The 25,998-nt window shown below is 47.1% G+C and overlaps 1 protein-coding gene across 2 annotated transcripts; it reads left to right on the plus strand.

The window, feature by feature from the left end:
• The first annotated feature begins 415 nt into the window (after positions 1–415).
• Positions 416–24,457, plus strand: LOC102690336 (ATP-binding cassette sub-family C member 5). 2 transcript variants are annotated; one of them, XM_015351625.2, is made up of 29 exons: positions 416–675; positions 1,936–2,126; positions 2,543–2,698; positions 4,960–5,107; positions 6,184–6,417; positions 7,041–7,214; positions 8,335–8,482; positions 9,870–10,018; positions 11,255–11,362; positions 11,687–12,022; positions 12,295–12,366; positions 12,967–13,091; positions 13,297–13,369; positions 13,622–13,825; positions 14,384–14,509; positions 14,778–14,886; positions 15,188–15,375; positions 15,818–15,964; positions 17,630–17,759; positions 17,885–18,038; positions 18,607–18,735; positions 19,023–19,209; positions 19,717–19,806; positions 20,189–20,381; positions 21,083–21,242; positions 21,506–21,584; positions 22,591–22,704; positions 23,176–23,340; positions 24,118–24,457. In XM_015351625.2, the coding sequence occupies exons 1-29, from the start codon at positions 634–636 to the stop codon at positions 24,223–24,225; spliced, it is 4,239 nt and encodes a 1,412-aa protein (XP_015207111.1). In that variant the 5' UTR covers positions 416–633; the 3' UTR covers positions 24,226–24,457. The 2 variants fall into 2 exon arrangements, with proteins under 2 accessions (XP_015207111.1, XP_015207112.1); XM_015351626.2 differs by lacking the exons at positions 416–675; positions 1,936–2,126; positions 2,543–2,698 and adding an exon at positions 3,414–3,557.
• Positions 24,458–25,998: the final 1,541 nt, after the last annotated feature.

Genomic DNA, 25,998 nt, shown 5'->3' on the forward strand with positions numbered 1-25,998 from the left:
TACTCCAGCGGACAGTGCAGTTAAAGGGGACTGAGGCTGAGACGCTGAGACTCGGGAGACTCGCGTCCTGTTTAGCGGTTCAGCCGAATATACTGTAGCTCCCTGTCCGCTCGCCAGCCGCGCCTCCCGTCAGCTGTGAAGGTCCAGGTGTTGCCTGGGCGACCATCCCGTCTGCCCCCAGGTTCGGTGTCTGTCAGTGACGTCAAGCTGACAGCGGAGATTCCGCAAGGACGAGAGCAGCTGACTGGGAACTGGGAACAGGGACTGGAGACAGGACAGCCTGGAGGGACGCACCTCGCAGACCGCGTCCCGCACGGAAAGAATCAAAACGCACCTTTTGCGCTGTTATAATGCTTTCAGTAGTTTAAGCTAGGAAAGTGCGGTCTTCCGAGTAACCACCTGTCTCTGAGCTCAGACGATGCTCGCAGGTGGAATGGCACACCTGTGACGCTCTGCGCAAGTGCGACCGAGTTCTGAAAGTTGTTTGATTCGCTACGGTGTCTCCGCGCTCCTTATGTAATACTGCCGGAATTTCTGAAAAACTTGAATTCAATTGAAAAACACAACACTATTATTATTATTTTATTTGTATTATCGCTGCCGCCCACTTTTCTGAACAAGGAAGCTTTGCTCATGGCTTCAGAAACTTTCAGATCCGACTCGGAGTGCCAAACGGTAAGTCACCCGTCAACGCTCTCTGCCTCCTTTCTCTGTCTCTCGTCTACTGTGCACCTTTTTTTCCTCTTTCCGACAGCTTCTGCCGCTTGTTATCGGTGGATATATACAACAGCTTCTTGACGTATGACAGCGATCCGATCCTGACAGACTCCTGTCAGCCGGCTGCAGAGGCGCTGCGCTCTGTGAACAGGCGCTGGGGGGACATGCGGTCTCACACAAACGATACCTGACTTTCCTAAGAGAGAGAAACACGTGACCACAAGCCCCCGAGTGCACTAGTTTAGAGGTGGTACATGTATTTGTAAGGGACACGGGTACAACGCTGAGGTCGGGGTGTATTATTAGCTCTGATTTTTCCTGCACCTGTGACATTTCTTCAGTGCAGCCCTTACTCCATAAGTACTCTATTGACACTCACAGTTCGCATGTACACTGTTCTGAGTCAAATTCACTTAAACTTATCTCCTCATTTAGCCAAGGTTTCTAATGGTACAAGTAATTTTTTCTTTGTGTATCTGTAATCCAACAAACAGTGTCCCATTCAGCCAAAGGCTCTGTGCTATCTGAACTGTCCACCCCAACAACTGCGTGTTTTCTGTGCGCTTGTGACTTATCTGCTGAGCACACCGAGAGGCACTGTGCTTATCGCTGACTGTGCTGCAGGAGAAACTGGGACATTTGTTTGAGACGCACATGCAGTTGATACTGTAGGTCTGCCAGTCCCGCCTCTATAAGCCCTTGGTGTTACAAGCCAACTTCTTTTAATAGATAAGCGGCTTGTACCGTATATTCCCTCCAAGTGACCTTCTTGCAGGGCACTTTCTGTCACCAGTAGTCTGCATGGCGATCCAGCAAGGAACAAAGACCAGTAGACATGCAGTATTGCTTTGATGATTTATTTGCTTAGCAGACAGCTGTGCAGTATGGCTAGTTTCTCAACATCAATTAGCAGTGGTAATTATTTTGGAACAAATCATTCATTCTTTTATTCTGGGTTTTGACCCTTCTTTTGGTGTTCATTATTAACTCCTGCAGAGAGCATTTTGAACTGCTTGTTTTGTCCTCTGATACTTCTTCTGCTCTGTCATAAACAGCTTCAGCATTGTTAAATCTCCTGGTGGCTCCAGTGGGTGTTGTTGCAGAGCTGTGGAATGAACATCATTGAGGCTGCAGGGCCTCTTCAGTGTGTCAGCCCATAACTAGTGTTGTTGCCCCTGCTCTGCTGTTCCTGCCTAATGCCCCATGCTTGTGTCCCAGGCTCAGAATCCCGCTGTGTACCCTGATGCCCTTGAGTCCGTGGGCCGGGCAGAGGGCTTGACCCTGCACAACCCTGCCCTGACCGACCCCCGGGCGCTGCTGGACCTGGAGGAGGAGGACAGAGGGGTGAAAAGGAAGGGCAGGTACCGTCACAGCCTGCAGCTGCTCAAGCCAGTCAGAACCACACACAGGTGAGTCCTGAGCGCTTCTGGCTGGGTAGGTGGACCCAGGGGACTTTATTCACAACCTCACACTGTGCTCTTCTGCCACCCTGAGAGACGCCTGATTCTCCTGTAAACTGCTCTGTAAATATGCTGGGTCTGCCTTCTGTCAGGCCTCCCAGAGGAAAGATTGTTTCTGAAGCACAGTTCTTGCAAAGACGTCTTGATACACACTTTTGAGAACACTGTAGCAAATAGACCACTTCTGCTGTGTCAGCTGCTGACCTTTGTTGTCCCAGAGTAATCCAGTGGATTTGTACAGTGATATTGACATGGAGTCCAGCAGCTGCAGTCTGGGGCCTGTGGGTTTTCTCTTTAGCTGGAGTTCGGTCAGAGGTCTCAGCCCTCGGTGCTGCAGGCCTGACAGTGCTGCTTTCCCCTCGCAGGCACCAGCACCCTGTGGACAACGCAGGGCTCTTCTCCTTCATGACTCTGCAGTGGCTGTCCCCACTGGCCTGGAGGGCCCACAGGATGTCTAGCTTGGAGATGGGCAACATCTGGGGGCTTTCCTGCCACGAGGCCTCTGACACCAACTGCCAACGGTGAGGCGCAGATGGAACTGTATACCCACCCCACTCCAGGATGAGGTGTAAAGTCTCCTCTGTAGGACCTAGAGTGCAACCAGTTAGTTTCAGGTTAAGAGTGCAGACAGACCAACTGCCCATCTTTGTTTATTATCTCCAGTGGGGGAGTGTTGTTACTCTTCACAATCAGGTACTTCTGCCACAGTGCCTTATCCTCTCAGAAGGGTAACCGTCTTACAGTCATGTTGTTGCAGATTTCTGCACAACTGTAGCTACCACAACCTCAGAACAAAGGCTTTGCAACACTATTTTTTGATCATGACATTCTCTTTTGATTATTTTTTAACAGATTATAATGTGATTTATTGCATGAGCTACTGCAAATTTAATTCTTGCTCAAGTCAGGCAGGTCTTTGCTAGTGTGCGGAATCTGCTGTAGCCGTGTCCTTGTTGAGGTCAGCTCTACTGCGAAACCCCTTATGTGTGTCTGAGATGAGCAGCTGGCAGGGAGCATGCTGGATCACTGGAGCTGCTTTTTTCTTGACGTGGGATTCCCTGAGTCAAGGAGAGACAGAGGAGTTTCCCTGTTACCTCTGTATTATGATGGCAGGAATAATTCTGCCAAGGTTGTTATTAATAGCATAGATTAGAGAGTCACTGTTCCTAAAACAGGTTATATCATTAAGACTGTTCCTCTGTCCTCAGGTTGTTTCTTCTAAGCTGAGTGTCTCATTGGCAGCTGAGCTGTTTATAGAAACTGGCAGGAAGGGTCAAGTGTTACAGAAGGAGGGTCAGTCTTGAGTGACACAGGACCCAGGGCTTGGACTTAAATAGAAACCCGTGGGACCAGTGGAATCCAGCCACCAGTGTTTTAGAAGTAAATATTTGGAATGACAATTGTTTTTACTTTTATTATCTCTTGTATCATCAAAATCTCTTTGTGTAATCATTGATTAGTATTACAGATGTGCTAAGAAGTTTACTTGTTGAATTCTCTGTTGCACCCGTCCTGCAGTCGGAATGTACTCACTCCTGCTTGCCCTCTATGGCGATAAGCTGCAGTAACAGAAACATACTGACTCACTCAAGTGGTCTGTGTGTGTACTGGGGGTTAGAGGGTGGAGATGAGGAAAAAAGTTAAAAGTTGCTGCCTCCCTGCTAAGAGCAGTTCAGTAGAAAATGAGTGAGAGTGAGCAAGAGAGCAGTCCACACTACAGCCACAGTCTCGTGAGCACATGTACAAGGACTCAAAAACCTCAACTGTGTCTCTGACGGCAGATTCATTTGAGTGTTGGAGATGTATTGGACATTGAACGAAATTTTGATCACAAGAATGTATAGTTCAAGGAATGCCAGCTATCTGTTTTGTTTAACCCTGACACTACTGCACAGTGTATTGGATTTGAAAATGTTCTTCAATCCAAAAAACATGAGCCTAAAAGAAATCCATTCATAAACACTCTTTTAAATCTGTCTTCTTTAATAATGTATCTTTTGTCGGTAGTTTTTAATCATTTAAAAAATGCTTTTAACATGGTATTTAAACAAGCATATATTTCAGGCAAGGCTAGGGTTAGGGTTATAAAAACCATCCAATGTTGACACAATTTCTACTTCTGGTTCCACTTGAAATGACAAAATTGTGAGAGTTTATCCAGTGGAATGGACTTTTTCTGAACTCTTCCTAGAGTTCATTTGAGCTCCAAAGTACAGACTTGAGGATTAAAAATGTCTAACTACTGTGGGATTGCTAACCCTAACCCTAGCTGGGGTTTCCACAGAACAATCCTGCGATCTGTCTCTGAAGCCCTCCATTCATCAGATTTGAAAATAGATAAGACTTTATTGATCCAGAAGGGAAATTGATGTAATATTGATGTTATATTCCTCAATCCAAAAAATATGAGCCTAAAATAATTAAATCCACCCATTAACACTCTTGTAAATTTGTTTTCTTTCATAATGGACCTTGTATAGACATATTTTCAGTAAGTTAATTAGAGTAGATGAGCACACATTTCAGGGCAGGGTAGGGTTAGGGTTACAAGAATCATCCAATTTCAATGGCATTTCTGCTTCTGGCTCCACTTGAGTTGAGTCAGTTTACCCAATGGAATGGATTTTTTAAATTTTTATGTGACTCAGTTTGAAACACACTTCCTGTAGTATGGAAGCCACGCTTTGTGTGTCTGTTTCTCTCCGTGATTTTCCTTTGCTGCCAGTTCTCTTGTCCTCAATGGATCTTGCTGTCTCCTTGCCTCCCTGTCTCTCTGTGCCAGGCTGGAGCGCTTGTGGCACGAGGAGCTGAAGAGGAGGGGCAGAGAGGGGGCCTCGCTGACCAGTGTCCTGTGGAGGTTCTGTAAGACGCGCACTCTGGTGGCCATCTTCGCCCTGCTGGTTACCATGGTCACAGGCTTCGCCGGGCCTGTAGGTTTAGATCTTTTTCCCCTTGCTGGATTGTGCATCATCATCCTTAATGCCCTTTTAATAATTCCAGTTTAAATTTTATTTTAACTACTGTTTATTAAAGACTTTCTTTGTTTTTTACGGTTTACTGTGTATCCTTGAGATTTGTAATTTTTCCAGCAAGGTTAATACAGGACTTCAGTAAATTTACCCCACCCATGTGTTTGTAGATCTCTACATGGCTCATCCCTATAAAGTTCTTTCTAAATTAATTTATATCCAGTCTTTGGATACATGTATATTTGTAAATAGATATGAAATTACTTTTCAGTGTAGAACAGTGTATAGTATCTGTACAAGGACTTACGTGTTGTAAAGGTCTGAGCTTCATGGAAGCTTCTGTTTCAGTGCTGTGAATACATAGCTGTTAAATAACAGTCACACCCAGGAATTTCTACAGGACTGTTCCTGTTCTTTGTGTTGAAAGTTCTCTTTACATACTCAGGGGTTTATTTAAATGACTCAGCAGAAAAGATATAACAATGTCTAATTGTTCTGCTTTGAGTATATGGGCTCTTTTGAGCATGCACCAGATGAGAAAAACAGCGAAAGCAAAGAACAAACTACAACACATTCTAAGCAGCTGATGCTTAGTCGCTGCATGCTGTCGGTGAGGATCCATCCTCACTGACAGATCTTATTTGAAAATTGTCCCATTTTGCACTTTATCATTAATGAGCACAGGTAACTCTAGATAAGAGCTTGGTATTGGAAGGTTGGTCCCCCCCCCCCACCTTTTATGCAGTATGTTTCTGTCTCCAAAAACAATAATCAGATAACATTTTGGTTACTCTTATCACAAAGGACTCAACTGGCTTTTCATTGCTTACTGTAAGCCTGTTGAGTGCGAAAAACAATCGAACGATCCTCTTACTGTCTTTCCCCTCCCTCTCCTTCTCCTCCTTTTCATATACACGTCACCCACCTCTGCCTCTTCTCATCTTTTCCAAAAACACCCTGTCGCCTGTCTCACCCTCCTCTCGCTTCTGTGTCCCCTGTCTCCCCGCCTTCCTGTCTCGGCCCCGGTCCCTCTGCAGGCCCTGCTGGTCCGTGCCCTGCTGGAGTATTCCCAGAGCCCAGAGCCCAGGCTGCTGCACGGCCTGTCCCTGGTGGGTGGGATCTTCCTGATGGAGCTGACCCGCTCCTGGTCCTTTGCGCTCATGTGGGCTGTGAACTACCGCACTGCCACCCGCCTACGGGGGGCAGCGCTCACCCTTGCCTTCCAGAAGATCCTGCGCCTGCGCAGCACCAAGGACACCAGTGTTGGGGAGGTGAGTGTTTCTGTGGCCACCTGTTAGTGAGAGCCTTGCAAAGAAGAATGCTGTGTAACAGGTGTTTTGACCTTTGACTGGTCTGCCTCTGTATATTTTTTGTTACCATTTAAAAAAACTTGTAATTATGTATGATAATGGAAATGTAATATAAACACTACATGTTGAACCTGCGCTGACCTTCTCTGTTGCTGTGTGCTTATAGTGAAGAAAACCTATTTGTTTCAAAGCACTCTAACCTTTTGTCTGTGTCTATTTTTGGACACAATGCAGCTGTTATTTAGCTTTGGGGGTGTAATTTTCTTCTTTGTCACAGTTCTCTTCAGATTACTGCTGTCCTCCTGTTCTCTTAGAGAAGATAGGGTGATAAAGAACTTAAAGAACTGGAGGAGGGTTTGGCAGTGTTAGTTGTGTCTGTTTTTCTCTCTCGGGTGTGAAAACACAACGATTTGCAGGGCTCTGTGGTATATAGCCGTGATTGTAAAGGCTGCCAAGAGGTATTTCTGTAATTATGTCCATTAGAGGGGTACTTTCAGCTAGAGGCTCCAGAAGCTGGATGATGTTGCAGGAAAGGCTGCGGCTGCGTGCTCATGTCACCCTCTCCCTGCCTGCCGCTCCTGCAGCTGGTCAACATGTGCTCCGGCGATGGGCAGCGGCTGTATGAGGCGGCCGTTACAGGGTGCCTGCTGGCAGGGGGCCCTGTAGTGGCCGCTTTGGGGCTGTCCTACACTGCTGCCTTCCTGGGACCCACTGCACTGCTGGGCTCGGCCGTTTTCATCCTCTTCTACCCCTCCATGGTACGCCCCCTCTCGGGACACCTTCACACAGCAACCCTGCGGCACGCAATGTCTGCAGTGTGGGTCGGTCAGAGCAGGTCAGAGCTGTTAGCAAATTCTGTGCATTTCCAGCTTTATTATCCTCTGGGGGACATTTGACTTACAGCCAGTCCAATACGTCCAATAGAACTATACAACTGTACAACAGAGAAGACAGTACCATGGTGATACAGGAGATAAGAGATTTACTTTATACTGTTGAAGAGAGATTCGCAGCAGGGATAAGACCAGATGGGAGTGACACTCTTGCCCTTCATTACAACCCTTTGTTTGTAGAGGATATTTAAGTTAATTTGATTTCTTGCAATTATTTTTCTACTTATTTTCACTAATTTTCCCAACCTTTTACAATTAACAGTATTGACATTGCCAAACCAACAAGTGAGACAGTATGTTAAGACACATTCAATAAATGACTTGTAGAAAATGTAGTTCTTTCTATCTTTATAAAGTGGAGTTTCCCAAGAAATAGGCTCTCTTTTGCCCTTTTTAAAAAATGGTTCCACAACATTTGTCCCATCTCAGGTTTTTGTCTATAACCCAATTACTACACAAAAACTTTTCTGTAACATCACCCCAATTATCAGGCTGGTTCTTAAAGTTTGGAAAATTGCCCTTCTTAACTAATTCAGAACTTCAGGTCACCTCTCCTGCAAGCATAGACAAGAACTTACAAGTTCCAGGCTGATTTTTCTATCTGTGACATGTGATCAGAATCTGTGACATCATTCTGCAGCGAAAATCACAGCTTGTTGAACTTCCATATGATTCTATTTCCTCTTCTCCTTAGTGTCATGAAAAAAAAAAACTTTTTGATGAAAAATGTTGATGAAGATTTTTTTTACTTTATCCAATCTGCCTAGAGTTCCCTATCACACTGTAGAATAAACAAGCTCCTCTTTGTAAACAGAAGGGAGTAGGGTGTGACTTTGATTCTGTATATTGTGCCCAGTTTATTCCCTCTGGGAGAAGCATGTAGGATGCAAGCGAGTTAGAGCTGTCCAGTCAATGAGCACTCTGTGCAGCTCTCGCTCTTTGATTCCTATCTTCTGATGTGCTTAACTCCCATCCCCTCTGCTAGATGGTTGCCTCGCGGCTGACGGCTCATTATCGACGGCGGTGCGTCGCTGTGACAGACCAGCGTGTGCGCCTCATGAACGAAATTCTGGGCTGCATTAAGTTCATCAAGATGTACTGCTGGGAGAAGGCCTTCGCTCATAATGTGCACAGTGAGTAATGTCCCAGCGACCTGTGTCTCAGCTCTCCAAGTTGCAAGTGGGCACACTGGAGACCCCTCAGTTTGTACATCAGCTCATAGTGACGCAGACAGGCACCTAGCCAGGCTATAGTTTTATTCCTAAATCTCTGTGTGAGTTTCAGCCAGGAGCACAGTACTGTATATAAGCTAACCTGGATCCCTACATGAAGGAAGTCTTCAATAGAGGTCAAATGTTTCTCTTAAATTTCTATTTTTCTTTCCCTAAGTCTCTGCCAGCACCTCTCTTTTCCCACATCCACACATCAGTATGTGCACCAGAATGGACATCTCCCCAAATTTCCATTTCCAGCCCTTTCAGTACATCTCTCCAGTACCCAAGTGATTCATTTAACAAGCTTCACTGTCCTAAACTACTCTCTGCCCTGCTGCTACCCAAGCTGCTGTAAAATTCTAGTCTTCAGGGCTGATCTGAGAGGCCAAGGCTCTCTAGTGCTTGAATTCCATAGTAGTCCTTGCTGCTCAGCCAAGGAGTGATTAAATAAATGAGTGAACATTGAAGCTGTCCCATTCATCACAGATAAGGATCCTTAGGTGCTTCAGAATGGAGCACCAATTAAACAAACAGCTTCTTTCCAGTTTGACAGCCCGTTAATTCCATTAACCTGCAGTTTAGACATTGGCTTTAATTAATAACCATCAATGGGAGATCTCTATATAACTCTCCTTATGGTTTGAATAACAGATCTGAAAAACTACAGAGTGTACTTCATCCTGTCGTTGGCATCTTTTAGCTGTTAAATTAAATGGAACAATATTCCTTTAATTTACAGAAGACACGGTTTATTGCTTCATCTGGGAGAACACCTTGTTTCTGCTGCTGGGTTGTGAGTTTGCCTATATCTCAGGAGGCAGAAACACTGGTTGCGATAGTTTGAATAATCCCCTCAAGCTCGAGGGGGTACCAGGGTACTGCCTGATGCAGGGCACAGAAACATTTACATGATCAGAGACACTGTAATATATCTTGGCTAGAGAACAGGAAGCAGTAAAATGGAAGGTGCAGAGCTCCTAGTATCCGCATGCTCTGAGTGCTCCTCTGAGGCTGGCTATGAAGGATGGCGCCTAAGATCCTCTCACCAGCCGATTCAGGGACGCAGGGAGGCACAGCTGATGAAGGGGGAATCACATGTGGTTATGTTCCAGTGTGTTCCAGTGTGGATCTCTGTGTACTTGATAATGTCTTATTTTGACTGGACAAGTGTCTGACCAATTCATCTTTAAAGTCTTTTTCTAAGTCCCTGGCAGCTGCTTCTGTGTTCGCTACTCATCCTGTCTGGTGTCATGTACTGTAGCTGCGTTTCGGCAGACTGATCGTTCGCTCCCTCTCTGTGTCCCAGAGGTCCGGTCGAAGGAGCAGGGGATCTTGGAGCGAGCTGGCTATGTCCAGACCATTACAGTGGGCATGGCTCCGGTTGTTGTCGTGATCGCCAGTGTGTGCACTTTCAGTCTGCACATGGCGCTGGGTTATGACCTCAGCGCAGCTCAGGTAGGTTCACTCTGTGCATGGCGCTGGGTTATGACCTCAGCGCAGCTCAGATGGATTCACTCTGTGTATGGCGCTGGATTATGACCTCAGCGCAGCTCAGGTGGGTTCACTCTGTGCATGGCACTGGGTTATGAGCCAAAAACACCCCTCATACCACCAACTCAATCAGGAACTCCCGCCGTAACAACCGCATTCCTTTGGTGCTTCCTTACCACCCTAACACACTTCCTATCCCCAGGACAGTTAACCACAACTTTTCCATCCTACTTTCCCACCTCCTTGTTCACAGCTCCCTTGACCGCCCTCAACAACCATCCACACCAGGCACTTTCCCTTGCAACAGAGCTCGCTGTATCACCTGCAAGTACACATCCACCACCACACTCATTCAAGGCCCCTCAGGACAATTCCGGATCACCCAGACAGCATCTTGTACCTCCAGCAACCTTATTTACTGTATCTCTTGCAGTAAATGCCCAGCCATCTACATTGGAGAAACAGGAAGGAGACTCGGAGACCGCTTCAGAGAACACGTCAGGGCTGTGAAGATTAAAGATCTCTCCAAGCCCATTGTTTCTCATTTCACCTCTGATGGCCACGACCACTCTAATCTCTCCGTCTGTGTTCTCAAAGACGGTTTTCCCGAATTCATACATCAGAAAGACCACCGAAACTAAAATTATTCTGCAACTAGGATCACACATTCTCCCTTCTCTTAACGACAGACTACTGTTCTTTTAAATTTTCTCTATTCATTGGAAGTTTCATTTCACACCTCTCTGCACCCATTCTGACTTCACACCTCTTGATTGGCCTCTCTTTCTGTCCCCTGCTCCCGCCTCTCACTCCTCCTCCCTCCCAGCCTTTGTTCTCCCGCTACTTTACCTTTGCCTACTGCAGTGTCTCTCTCACACCTGAAGAAGGCTCCACGGTCGAAACATTGTGTTCTCTTTCTTCTTTTTTTTCAGCATGGAATAAACCTATTACTTGTGCCATATTTTATCATTTGCTTCAGAGTTAGGTTGAATTGGTTTCTGCAGATAGAGGATTCTGATTATTCTAACTCATAAAGTTGAAGTAAAGTTGAAGTAATGATTCTAACTCATAAAGTTGAAGTACTCATGTAACTATTACACACTACACATCCATTGAGTCGTGTGTCACATTTATCCCAGGATCTTCCTTGAAAGACTGCACAACAAGCTGAGCTGGTCCTCTGTTCTTTTTCCTGGACAGGCCTTCACTGTGGTCGCCATCTTCAATTCCATGACCTTTGCCCTCAAGGTCATACCCTTGGCTATCCGCACTTTGTCTGAAGGTGCTGTGGCAGTGAGGCGTTTTCAGGTGATTACTGATATGGAGTTCATTTAGAAGAAGAAAACAACTGTGGCAGAAATTCCTTTGATCACTTCGATCATGGCTCTGTAAACTCGCCATAGTCTTAATTGTGGGTAATACCTTTTTTCAACACTATGGCAAACAGTTCTTGTTTTTAATTTTAACAAAAATGTGAACAGAACCTATAGGGAACAGATATTAAGATGAACAGAAAGTTGATTTCCACCGATTGTGCCCATGGAGGGTGTGAGTTTAATTTTGAATGCAAAGAGAATCCGGGAAGCTCTCTTCCTGGGGGCGCTACTCAGTGTGCCTGTCTCCATCCCGCAGCGGCTGTTCCAGATGGAGGAGCGCGCGGCCCTGACGGCGAGGGTGGAGGACCCCAAGAATGCAGTGGAGTTCAGCGGGGCCACGCTGGCCTGGCCGAGCAGAAGGGACAGCGGCCGGACAGCAGCCGCCAGGTCTGGCCCAGCGGGGAGGATGGACAGGGAGCTACGGGAGGAGAGGCTGAGCCGGTCCATGGCCGGGGAGGAGGAGAAGGGCAGCCCTGGGGAGCACAGCGGCCCACTCCTCCTCCCCAACATGGAGCAGGACAGCCCTCAGAGCACCGTGACCTCAGGACAGGACCCTCGCCAGCTGCTGCAGGTGGACCTGCACGTCAGGAAGGTATAGCTCGCACCCGGCTCTCCCCCCTTGAGGCTGTGGTTCTGCTGTGTGTTCCTACACAAGCTCCCACCTCTGCCAACTTACTGCCCTCCACTGTGCTTTTGTGTTCTTCCGTCTGGGAGCCCTCCTTCACAGTGACGATTACAGCCAGCCCTGTGCTGTTAATCCGGAGGGGGAGACTCCTGTGCTGTCGCACGCTCACGGCTGTGCTGTTAATCCGGAGGGGGAGACTCCTGTCCTGTCGCACGCTCACGGCTGTGCTGTGTCCGCAGGGCAGGCTGCTGGGGATCTGTGGTGCTGTGGGAAGCGGCAAGAGTTCTCTCCTGTCGGCTCTGCTGGGACAGGTGAGGCCGCGCTCCCCGAGTCTCTTCACCTTCGCCCTGTCCTCTTCGCCCTGGCCCAGTGTGGTGCTGTTCCTCCTGCGTCTCAGCCTCTCCTCGGAGATCCCTCTCTTCCTTCATTGGGATTGTTTCTGTTATGCCTGTCCATGACTGGAGCTTTTCAAGAGTTTTGTGAATTAGCTGTATGTTCTTGGTCATCTGTGATTAGTCCCGTTCTTGATTCAAAAGCATTGTTTATTTTTTTATATTACCGGCAAGGTCAATTGAAAAGAAAGTCCTATTGACAGTGACTGGCTGGAGACTCATTTATACAGCAGGACCTTTACTGGAACAAGCTGAGGGAAATATCTCACTTAAGGGGAACAATAGCAGCACCTTGCCTGGGGTGTGAACCAACAACTCTTCTGTCTAGAGCTGTTACCACTACATCACACCGCTTTTTCTGATAAAAAACAACGAATATTTATAGTAGTGAGGTTTCTCTTGTGTATCCGTTGGTCTGTTGTTCTGCACCCAGTTTGCTTCTATCTGGAACACTGGCCTCTTGCCCAGCCTTGCAATGGTTCAGTCCCAGCCTCACCCTCAGGTGTTTGTTCTCTCCAGATGACCCTGCTGGAAGGTTCCATTGCAGTGACAGGGGAGTTTGCCTATGTACCGCAGCAGGCGTGGATTCTGAATGACTCGCTGAAGGAAAACATCTTGTTTGGAAATAAACATGATGAGGAAAAGTAAGAAATGCAGATACAGCATCTCTGTCTGTCCATCTGTCTGTCTAGGCTTCTTTGTTCCGTAACACAGACAATTTAAGTTTTTGGTTAAGGATACTTTTGTATTTTTTATGAAACCTTGATTGAATCTGGGAGCCTGACTCTGTGCAAGTTCTCTCTTTAACAGCTCCTGTCTTCTTATCGCTCCTCCTACTCCCTGTCCCAGGTACCGAGCTGTTCTTGAGGCCTGCTGCTTGGACCCTGACATTACTGAGCTGCCCCATAGAGACATGACGGAGGTGATTGTCTCTCACACAACTCGCTTCATTAACTACTGTTAGAGTCTCCCTCAAGCTCTGGAAGCTCTTCCAGTTCTGGGCCCTCACAGGGCTTTCTCAGAGAGTTTCTTTATATTTCGGATATGTGTCATATTCCAGCATGGCCAGGCTCCAGCCCCAGTGTCCTCCCAGCTGCTCGGAGGCCCCATGCTTCCTGAGGCTGGGCTCTGCGGCTGTGGAGCTGCTGGTCTCCGCATGTTTGCTGTGTTGTAGATCGGGGAGCGAGGAGCCAACCTCAGTGGCGGCCAGCGCCAGCGTGTCAGCCTGGCCAGAGCCCTGTACAGCGACCGGCCCCTCCTGCTGCTGGACGACCCCCTCAGTGCCGTGGATGCCCACGTGGGGGCTCACCTGTTCCACAGCGCCATCCGAGGGGCAGCAAAGGGGAAGACTGTGCTGTTTGTCACACACCAGCTGCAGGTAGGACATCTCGGGGTTCTGCACCCTGCTGTGTATGAGGAGCGTCTGCTGTTGTTGCTGATCACCAGCTGGCCCGTGCATGTGTGCAAATACTCATCAGCCATTAGTGCTCTGAATTTATACATCATTTCTGAATGAAGTACAGTTGTGCTCCAGTTTTCTTTTACTCAAAATTTAAACAACTTTTCTAGCAGGCGCAGGATTTCTGGATTCATATCTAAGTCCTGAGGATGGCATGATGGTGCAGTGATCAGCATTGCTGCCTCACAGAGCTGGAGCCCTGGGTTCAGTTCTGGACCTGGGGGTTCGTAACTTCTCCCTGCGCTCACGTGGCTTTCCTCTGGGTGCTCCGCTTTCCTCCCACCATGCAAAAACCAGGAAGACTGGCCCAGCCTTGAGTGTCTGTGGCTGTATCCACCCTGGGATGGAATGGTGTCCCGTCCAGGGTGTGCCCTGCCTTGAGCCTGTCGCTTGCTGAGTGGTAGTGAATCTACCCTCTGGTCAGATTGCCCCTGGCGTGGGGGCAGAGCTTGCTGACGCGTGTCTGGTGTCTGGCAGTTCCTGCCCGAGTGCGACGAGGTGGTGCTGATGGAGGAGGGGCGGATTGCCGAGCAGGGCACGCACGCTGAGCTGATGGCCCGGGGCCACCACTACGCCATGCTCTTCAGCAGCCTGCAGCGGGAGGTAAGCGCCCAGCCGGGGGCCCGTCCTTCTGAGCAGGCAAGAGACATAAGGCTCTTCAGGTGCCATCACCACAAAGGTCAATACCATGGGGATGGCAGATAAAACAACAAGTGAAGGAAAATGTTTTCCCTCTTCCTTTTATAATGGTTATAGTAAATCTTGTATTTACCATTCTGTTCCTTCCTTAGACAAGCAACAGCATGTTATTATGCCCAGAAACCCCTGTGATATCTCCTCTGGTGCTCTAAGCCGAAGCCCTTTATTGCAGAACCTGGTGCGGAAGGACATGAGCACCAGACTGCAGGGTGTGGAGGGCAGAGCCCAGCTGTCCCCCAGCATCAGCACCACGGACAGCGAGCTGAGCGACAGGAGGGCAGGTGAGGGATGCGCTGCTCTCACAGTCTCTATCCCTGCACCTGTCCCCAGGCATGTTTGCAGGGTCTCCAGCTCCCGGCATTGACAAAATGGGATATTGCTGTATCAGAGTTAATCCACTGCAGGGAACTGGGGGTGATTGGCCTCAGCAGTAAGGATATACACTACATCAGTGATCTATGGATATAGAAAATACTCAGCAAATCTCATCACCAGGGGAAAAGGCCTGTGCATGTGACTCTCTCTCTCCAAGGAAGCAAGACGAGACCGATTCTGTCTCAGCGTGTGTCTCTGCCTCTCCAGCAAGCCAGCTGATGAAGACAGAGGAGAAGGGCCTTGGGGCAGTGTCCTGGTCTGTGTACAGAGCTTACATAAAGGCAGCAGGGGGCACCCTGGCCTTCCTCACCAACATCTTCCTCTTCCTCCTCACCACGGGCAGCATTGCCTTCAGTAACTGGTGGCTGAGCTACTGGATCCGTCAGGGCAGTGGGGTGAGTGGGCCCTCCCGGAGCATTTTGGGAGTGTGGATCAAACTTCGTCTACACATTCTTAACGCTGACTCTGTGAGATCTTTTAAGCTGTAGCTTGATGAGATTCTTTGAATGTTAAATTGCTAGCAACGGAAGGACCAGGTCAGGACAAACGGATTCAATTCTTTTTCTCTGTGTTCAACATTGACCAGGTTCCGGGGTACCAAGACTCCCAGTTTGAATTTTGGCTGTTTTTGAAAAACGTGATTGAGACAGGCATTTATACTATCCTGCCTCTCAATGTTAGAGAAACAGACAAAACACAGCTTCTGTACATCATTTCAACTGCTCCCAGTTTTTTTGTTTGCTGTTTTAAGATTGCTGTGGCAAGTGACTGTATGTAAACGATGATGGAGATGTTCTGATTCCTGCGGTTGTGGCCGGTCTGTCTGTCTCTGCTCAGAACTCGTCGGAGCTCCTGGGGAACGAGACGGTGGCCAGTGACAGCATGAGGCTGAACCCACACTTCCAGGCCTACTCCACCGTCTACATGCTCTCCGTGGTGGCCCTGCTGCTGCTGAAGGCAGTGCGGGGGCTGGTGTTCGTGAAGGTATCCATCAGCAAGGCCTTGGCTATCAAAAATGGGAGAGCCCAGGGAAAATCAGATTGCTGCTGTCAGTGGTGTTGGTGGACCCGTAGGTGGCAGTGTGGTGAACTGGGACACTGTGGTGCAGGAGGTGTCATCCTTTGGATGAGATGTGAAACAGGGGTCCTTTTTACTATACCATTGAAGATCCCATTAAAGAACTATGTTCAAAGGAATAGGGGCGTTAACTCTTGTGCTGCCAATGGCTGCCATGTGTCACCTAAGTGGGTGCTGCACATCAGTGGGGGATGAAGTGGGACCCCTCTTGTATGCAAGGAGCTTTGTGATCCTTTGAGATAAAAGCAATGAATTCTTGTAATTAGTTTTACCAGAGCTGTGTCTATCCCATGATGATATCCAGACAATCATTTATTGCTGAAAAGCGCTGCTGTTTTTCCTAAAAATAAAGACCTTTTTTCTCCATTTTTTGCCTTGAGAGTTGCTGCCACTTGCCTTAATTTAGTGCCTCACATTGAGATGTGCAAAGTAGCTTTGCCTGTTTCTTCTGTGCCTCAGGAGAAAGGGTTCAGAGCTCACAAGCCTTTTCCACTAATCTAAGTTTATTTATTTATGTGCACACAATATAAGCAGTAAATTTACATCTGCTTTTGTGCTTAGGAAATGAACGTGCTATAAATATTGAGAAGTCTGAAATTGTGTTTTTTTTAGTTCATTTGCATTATGAGTTACAAGCTGTACAGGCAGCACTACAGAGACTAGAGAGTCTCTCTACAGCCACTATCATCTCTACGCTCTCTTCACTGTTAGCCAGCTGTCACAGATTGGTGAAGAAAAACCGGAACTCTGTTTCTTAAACAGTTAACAGTTCTGTTTAGCTGTTCACTGTGTCATTAAGACTGACATGTGTAAGCACACATGACAGTTTGTTTGATTCCGCATGCTGTAAGTATATGTGCACCTACCCATTGTTGCAGAGACCCATGGAATTGCACAGCTCCTAAACTACAAACTTCTGTCAATAACATCCTCCAGTTTTTCAGTGGGGAATCTATTTGTATCTCTCAGAAATGCAGAGAATAGTCCCAGAATTTCTGAGACTTTCAGTCAGTGTCTTTCTGTTTCATTTCCTTTCTGTGCAATAATTCCTTGACAGGAATTGCAATAATTGAAAGAACATTTGCGAGCAGCGCCTGCGGGATACATCCATTTATCTTCACTGAACCAGTATAATTGTATTAGAATTTGCCTGCGTTTCTGTTTGTGGGAATTATCCCCGCAAGGGCATTTAAATTTCCCCCTGTATTTTTAAGTATGTTTGGGTTTGTTAGATCTTCAAAGAAAGATGGTCTATCTTCCAGAGGTGTGATGACAAAAATGTGAATTTAAATGATTAAATTCAAAACCCACATTTTTAATTTATGCCAAAAGTCATTAGGTCCTTAAATGTTTGTTTGCAATATATTCATTCTGATTTATTTCTTATTTTCAGAGTTCCCAGAGAAAAAAAAATTACTGTGAGCCTGCAGTTTAAATTGCCTGACTCTTTAGTACAGAGCCGTGTTAGAAATGTTGTTGTTATTGAGCAAACTAACAATATCCAGTGCATTTCATGCAGCCCCTGCGTGTGCGCTGTGGTGCGGAGTGACGCGCATTGTGTCTCTTTACCAGTTCACGCTGAGAGCCGCCTCCACGCTCCACGACCACCTGTTCCGCAGAGTCCTCCACAGCCCCATGAGCTTCTTTGACACCACGCCTCTCGGCCGCATCCTCAACCGCTTCTCCAGGGACCTGGATGAAGGTGAGTCCCTCACTGCGGCTTCCTCAGACCCTCAGCTTGCGTGCCAGCTTGCCCATTGCATGTCTTAGAACCCATGTACACTGGTGCTGCCTTTGCTCAATGCGCAGTGTTTCCTGTCTCCTCAGTGGATGTGCGTCTACCTATGCAGGCTGAGATGCTCTTGCAGAGCCTGGCCATGGTGCTGTTCTGCCTGGTGATGGTCAGCATGGTCTTCCCCTGGATCCTGCTCTCTATCCTGCCCCTGGGTCTCTTCCTCTTCCTGGTCAACCGCATCTCAAGGTGAGACAAAGCAAAACCTTACCCTCAGTCAGCTAAACTCATCAGTTTCTTCACATTGCAGAAGAGTCAGTCTTCTGTTTGTAGTTGTTGGACACAGTAGGAGATCATGCCTCTTGAAGGTACTGGCTACTGAAGTGCAAAACTTCTGTGTAAAACAAAAGGGTTTAGCTTGTTTCTGGTAATATTCTTGAATTAAGCCTGTTGCTTATTAATCATGTAACTAATTTAATTTCTGAAACTTCCCAGCTTGAGATATATAGTATGCATATTTATAAAATCACATGCTGTGACTCACAGTGTACAATGGTCTGTTTTCATCCCCTCGTCAGACATCATTCATCACCAGAAATACTAAAGCTTGCTTTAATAACTGGAGTCTAAAAACTCGATGACATGAAGCAAACCAAGCAGCGCTGCTTTGTGAAAGGATAATTGAAGGCTGTCCTCTTGCGCACCTGGTTCGCTGTTGTTGCTGAAGATGTCCAACATGTCGTCTCGTCTTACACTTGCACTCAAAGACACCTGGCCTGCGAGCTGCACGCTGCCTCACCCCTCTCTTCTCCCACAGGGTCCTGCTCCGTGAGCTCAAGCGTCTGGACAACATCAGCCTATCGCCCTTCACCTCCCACATCACCTGCAGCCTGCAGGGACTGTCCACTATCCACGCCTATGGCAGGGGCCCGGACTTCCTGTGCAGGTGAGGCCGCAGATGTCTGCACCTCTGTCTGCTCACACAGCTCGCTGTCTGGAAGATCAGATCACTAGTGTGGTGACAGGAAAGCCACTGGACGTTTTTAGCTTCATTTTTTTTATCCCACTCTTTCTCCCTGGACACAGGCCTACACTAATCCCCTATGTTGATCAGGGCACAGGGCACTACGGTCTTCTCTGCTGGGATAAAACCTGAAATCCAATGAAATGAAAAAAAAAAACAATTCTCCTTTCTCTGTGTCCTTCTTGTCTTGGGCCCTGTTTGCCTGTCAGGTACCAGGAGCTGCTGGACTCTAACCAAGCTCCTCACTACCTCTTCAGCTGCGCGATGCGCTGGCTGGCCGTGCGCCTGGACCTCATCAGCATCTTCCTCGTCACCCTGGTCGCTCTGCTCATCGTGCTGATGCATGGGAGTATCCCCCCTGCATCCGCCGGGCTGGCCATCACGTACGCCATGCAGGTACAGTGAGGCCCCTACCAGCACTCAGACAGCCAGGATAACTGGGGACCAGGACAGACAACAGTCTTCACCCTCCCGAGCCCGGTCAGCGTCTGCTGCCGCTTGGTAGAAATGATTCCAAGAGAGAGAAACTTAAAGAAATAGTGTATGTATTGACACAGAAGCTTTCACAAGGATGTGTGTACTGAAAATGGAGGAAAGGATAAGAAATAAAACAATTTTTCTCAATGTAAACCATAACAACATAAATGACATTTATGTGCTCCCTCCATGTTACAGTGGAAAACTACTGTGTGTTTCTTAATCTAAATTTCAGAGTTGCTTGACATTCTCAATTGTAAATGCACTGGCATTCTACCTGCTGTTTGATTTAGGAAACTAAACATTGTGACACAAACTGATTAGATTTTGATTGAATGCCCCAGGTTGTGTTCTTGTTATATAAAGTCTAAGGCCTGCTGCTGTGTGGATTAATAAAAGCCTGTCTGCCGTGTGCTTGTCTCTTAGCTCAGTGGCTTGTTCCAGTTCACTGTGCGCATGCTCTCCGAGACGGAGGCCAGATTCACGTCCGTGGAGCGGATCAGTCATTACATCCAGGTGGGATCCGGTGGCGTGGACTGTGGGCTGCTGGGAATAGCTGGGAGAGGAGCCAGCTGGGGGAGGGACAGCACTGGGGCTCACAGAGCAGCAACACCATTCCACGGCACAGCAAGCTAATTAGCACACACAGTGTGGGGCAGCCCACTCCAGACATCACAGAACAAGACAAGCCAGCACATGGTGTGTGACGCAGTGACAGTGAAGTGTGCAACATCAGAGTAATATGAAAACATTACGCCCCCTACAGCACATAAACAGTAAGATGTGGAAGACACTCAGCATAGCATGGGATCAGCTATTCTTGACAATAATTACATAATTATATTTCATTCCAATATCATTGATATTTGGACTTCAACCCCCTTCACATCTTGCTCAGAACCTGGAGGTGGAGGCACCAAGAAACAGCCCTGCATCCTCCCCTGCCTCCCCCTGCTGGCCACAGGAAGGTCACATCCAGTTTGAAGATGTGGAAATGCGTTACCGTGACAACCTACCCCTGGTACTCAAGAAGCTGTCCTTCTGCATCCAGCCTGAAGAGACTGTTGGGATTGTGGGACGAACTGGATCAGGTAGCTGTGTTTCTTACTCCTTTTCTTTTTAATCCTTTAGCAAGAGCCACTTGCCAGTTAATTAATCAATTAATGATTAACAAAATAACTGAAAATAACTGAAAATGTAATTCTTTCTTTAAAACAGTAATATATTTTTTATGAACATTTTATTTTGTAATTTTCAAACATAACAGATAGAACACAAACATAACCAAATATTATTAACTTACAACAAAATATTTATCAGATCAGTTTTAAGTGTGTTAAAAAAATACAAAACGTTGTTCTATTTGATGCCACAGCACATCAGACTGTCTGTAACAGCCCTGTGTCAGCAGAGTGTGTGTACAGTGTGGAGCTCTCACTTTGTAACAGCCCTGTGTCAGCACTACACAGTGTGTGTAAAGTGTGGAGCTCTCTGTGTAACAGCCCTGTGTCAGCACTGCACAGTGTGTGTAAAGTGTGGAGCTCTCTGTGTAACAGCCCTGTGTCAGCACTGCACAGTGTGTGTAAAGTGTGGAGCTCTCTGTGTAACAGCCCTCTGTCAGCACTGCACTGTGTGTATACAGTGTGGAGCTCTTTCTCTGTAACAGCCCTGTGTCAGCACTGCACAGTGTGTGTACAGTGTGGAGCTCTCTCTCTGTAACAGCCCTGTGTCAGCACTGCACAGTGTGTGTACAGTGTGGAGCTCTCTCTCTGTAACAGCTCTGTCTTCTCAGGGAAGTCCTCCTTGGGAGTCACGCTCTTCAGGCTGGTGGAGCTGTCCGGAGGCTCCATCACCATTGACGGTGTGAATATCGCAGAGACAGGACTAGAGGAGCTGAGGACGAAGCTGTCAATCATCCCTCAGGACCCTGTTCTGTTCGTCGGCACTGTCAGGTACCTGCTGTCTCTTCCTCAGATACAATAGAGCACATTCATTCTCTGATCTACAGTCAGCATTTAGACAGTCTCCTGGATATCACCATAGCTGAAATGTGACTACAGTATATCAAACCAAACCTACAGTTAACCTATTGTCCACTTTTTAATAGGAATTATCTAATTATTAGAGAATGACATAGTGGACATGCAGAGAGTCTATAGCTGTCTCCTCCCATTCCTGTAATGTGGATGCAGCGTTTAGATTCTTTTTCTCCCAGGTCCAATCTGGATCCGTGGGCTCAGCACTCGGACAGCCAGCTCTGGGAGGCTCTGGAGAAGACGCACATGAAGGACTCTGTGAGTACAGGATAGGGGCAAGCTGGCATCGCAGTTATTGGGAAGACATTTGCCTGTGTATTTGCATGTTAAACTGCCCCTGGATATCAAACAATAGCAGCTTGTAAGGTGAAGCACGAGTTACGGTGTTGTGTATATTCCATCCTGGTTTAACCTATTTTAACATCCTGGATATCAAAGACTTGTAAATTACAAGATGAGGCTCCATGTAGTTTCATTCCATGACAATACACATGATTTTCTATGAGCAGTGCTTGATTACAGAGAAATCAGAAACATGGTGCTCATTACCAGAGGGACTGTTCTCCTGTGCACACGCAGTGCTGCTGTGTGGAGACACAGGCCGCTCAAACACTTCACTCCACACCTGGAACCCGAACCAGCTGCCAAAAACACTGTCAAAGTTCAACTTTGTTTAAAAGTGCTGAGACTGAATGTACACGCTGTTTGAAAATGAAGAAAAAAGTAGTGAATTTTATCCTGCGATGAGCACATTTTTAACACTTTCCATGTTACTTAAATTATTGGATGTTAAAATGTGTTTAAAGGTGGGGATAATCAGAAATCCCTTCGATTTGTTGTGATCTTCAACTTGCAAGGCTGGTTGGGGAGAGGAAACGTGAGTTGAGTTTTGTCATATCATGTAAAATTAAATTTGGCAGCTGTTCAGGTTTACTGCTCCCTGCTCCCCGGTAGCTCCCTATTCTGATACAGGATGCTGCAGTGTGTGGGAGAGAACAGGGAATTAATTGTCTTAGTGCCCTGATACGAGATAAAGTCCTAACACAGGCTGGGAAGACTACAGATGAAATGTTCTCCCTGTAGCATGCATGACCAGTGAAATAAAGCTGGGGCTCAGCTCTGCAGTGGAGATGTCTGATGCAACGAGAGACAGGTGATCCAGTGGCTCTCGGGGGCCCAGTTTGCCTTCTCCTGCTGAAGGGCATCGGTCTTGCATGTGCTTCATGTGTGACTGCAACGTGCTCTCTGCTTCTGTGTGCGTTAGATCGCCCTGCTGCCTCAGGGCCTGGACTTCGAGGTGATAGAGAATGGAGAGAACTTCTCCGTGGGAGAGAGGCAGCTCCTGTGTGTCGCCAGAGCCCTCCTGAGGCACAGCAAGGTACAGGCTGATCTGCAGTGCTCTGCAGAGACACAGTGCTTCCTCGCCAATTCTGCTGAGCACTTTCTGAGCTCGTTTTTATCTTCAAGGACATTGATATATACAGTATATATTGACATTAAAGGTGCTATTATAGTTGCGTGTATCAACTCAGAGTATATTATTATAGTGCAATTCAGATTCCGATCCAAATTATTTGAGTTGTTATAAATATCGATATTAAACAAAATGTGAGATGGAAAGAAACATATTGCTGTGACGTGTTAGTTTTGCCGTTTCTGTTCTAGCGATGATGTGGGGAGCAGTGCCCCCTTGTGGCCAAAAGTGCCCAGTGCCAAGAGTTGTGTTGTAGGAGAAGTGCTTGAGAAGTTAGCCGGTAGAGTTAGACAAATACTGAAAGGACATCCTGCCAGCAGGCTGCATGCAGTGTTCTGAGGTGGGAATGTGTTTTTCACCGCGTTCCCGTGTCAGATCTTGCTGCTGGACGAGGCGACGGCCGCGATCGACTCGGAGACCGACAGGCTGCTGCAGCACACGATCCGCCGCTCCTTCGCCGGCTGCACCACGCTGGTGATCGCGCACCGGCTCAGCTGCGTCCTGGACTGCGACAGGGTGCTGGTGCTGGACCAGGGAGAGGTAGGCTGACATGGGGCGCCTCCCCTCCCGGGTACACTGAAGGACAGCGTCGGTGCCTCCCATCCTGGTCCCGCTCACGTCCGCTCAGCTCGCTGCGAGTTAAATTAACTTCGCCTCTCTCTTTAAAATGTTGATCCGCCAAAGCAGACGGTTTTACTTTGTAAAATGCAATGGCTAAAAGATCATTTGCAACTCGTTTAAAAGCCGAAACCAGCGGGTTCAGAGAAACCAGATCATTAGTCCACTCAGAGGTCGAGTCGTGCCTCTGAACATCTACCTGCGCACAGCTGTCGTGCAGGAAATACCGGGAGGAGGCCTGTAACACAGCTTTCCTGCTGCTGTTTGAAGCAGAGGAGCAGCATGAACGTCTGACTGTTTCCTGCCTGCCCTGAGGGTGCACACCCTGGGCCAGCTGGGTACATGAAAGGGATCCATTTTAGGGATTTTGCTGGTCAAGCTGTTTAAGTGTAGAAGCTCTTGATCTCAGAGAACACTCCCTCATGTTGCTGGGTCCAGCCTCACTATTTCATGGCACACAGCCAATAAACTTAAAGTTTCTGCAGTTTTTTAGGGACTTCCAGATTGAGTTTATCAGGAGGACAAAGTAGGGCCATCTAAGGCTCATCCTGTTTTCTTTTCTTTGACTTCCTAATTCTATTTAACATCTTAAGTTAACTATTTAATCTGCTTTGAGCAAACAGGCTCATCAAGATCAGATGATCTTTGCGCGAGTCAGCACGTATGACGCTGATTCGTCCCCCTCTTGCCTGGTTACAGGTTGTGGAGTTCGACGCCCCCTCTGTCCTGCTGGCCAGAAAGGACTCCTGCTTTCGAGCCCTGGTGGAGGCCGCAGAAGGAAGAAGCGCTGAAGCAGACTCTGGCTGAGGCTCTGCCCCACCCTGTCGCGGCTCCGCAGCCTGACCTGAGACCACAGCTCCCCGCGTAAACCGTGGAAAGAACGACGTCATCCTGATCGAAGCTGTTAATTACTTTGCGAGCACTCCTCGTCTGCGGAATAAACCACTTTCAGTTTCTGTAGTATCGGATTAGATAAACTTTGGACAAGTGCTAAATCAGGAAGGAGCCAACATTACAGCCTCTGAATAATGATGACAAATGGCTCCATTTCTTCTTCTCAATTTGCACTAAACACTTTCCGCATGGCGCCAGCGGTGATATTTGTATTAGTCCAGCAGGATCACTTGATGAGGCAGATTGGAAGCCCAGTGACTTACAGATGGGTGACTTGGGAGCCCTGTGGACCCTACAGAGCAGAAGACTGTTCCTCCAGCGCTGGGCTGCGAGAGAGCCAAGGACACAGTAACTGTGAGCCTGGCCACTTGTTGCAGGCATTTATTTTTCTAAGCAGGGAAACACTGAAACGCTGCGGGCTGCTTATGTTCAGATCAAAGAAAGTATCAGTGGCTTTCTCTGGCCTCTGGGGAACTCATTATGAGGTTCTATTTCTACGTATGGTCTTTGCACATACAGTACCACTGTGGGAGTTTGTGACCTACATTCACAGTGTAACTGGTTTCCAGTTTTAAATTTGTATTTGCTATCAGTCCATGGGGACGTAGATCTCCCTTTGCACGATAATAATCAGCTGTTCTTCTTCACGAGTCTTGCCAAACATTTCTGTCAACTTTTCAAAAGATATAGCTCAACTCCCAAAGAACTTCCAAAGAAAAAAAAGCAAATAAGTACAGAAAACCTTAGCAAAGGACAAATACAGAAGCATGTTACTGACAACAGAAACAATTAACAAGGACTGAATTTCCCTTAGAATACTTATTACAATAATTGAAAGACAGGGAGCATCATGGCTCGCAAGAAATGTTCTATGTGATCATTAAATGTAGGCTAATCTCTTAAATGCCAGAGATTGGACTGAATGGGGATAAAACTGTGAAGCCTAATGTAGTTTGTGCAGTACAGCTATTGCCCACTGGTTTGACCTACCAAACCTCTTTCAATGGAAAGATAGGCTTGAAGAGCATGCCTTATTTGATCCAATTACCATTATGGAACTAGACACTGTATTTAAAGGGGACACCTTACAAATAGTTCTATTTGTAAGAGTCACTTTAACAGAATGTCTAAGCCTTGTGTAGAAGGATCCACCTCTGAGTGCACCTCAGTTAACCCTACAAGTGCCTGTGTGAGAGCAATAAATCACAAATTGTATAAACTTTGAAAGTATCTGTGAGGTGAAAGTGTTTGAATGTAATGCATACATTTTACTCTCTATATTTTCATTTTTTTTGCACTGTGTACAGACAAACCCTTATCTTAACTGTCTTCCCAAAACAGTGTCATACTCTGGCTGAACTTGCTCCCTATAGCTTCCCCTGTGCACCCAATGTACCAGGGGGTATCTGCAGTGTAAAATGTGACTGAAGAAATGAGCCAGACTGGCTGTGCTGAGAAAATGCACCCCAGATGCTTGAGTAGCACTGCGGTCAAAGAGAAATATCAGTCGTTTGCAAAACTGCACAGCAAAAATACGTCCCAGCTCCGAATATTATTTGTTGTGTAACTGGGGTGGGCAACTCCAGACTGCCGAGGCTGCATTTGGTTTTGGTTTTTTAATATAGCTTAGACCTTAACCTTAACTGAACTAATGGAGAATATCAGAAGATCAACTGGCTGTTCTCC

The sequence above is a fragment of the Lepisosteus oculatus genome, chromosome 8 (assembly GCF_040954835.1).
Source record: "Lepisosteus oculatus isolate fLepOcu1 chromosome 8, fLepOcu1.hap2, whole genome shotgun sequence".
Lineage (NCBI taxonomy): Eukaryota > Metazoa > Chordata > Actinopteri > Semionotiformes > Lepisosteidae > Lepisosteus > Lepisosteus oculatus.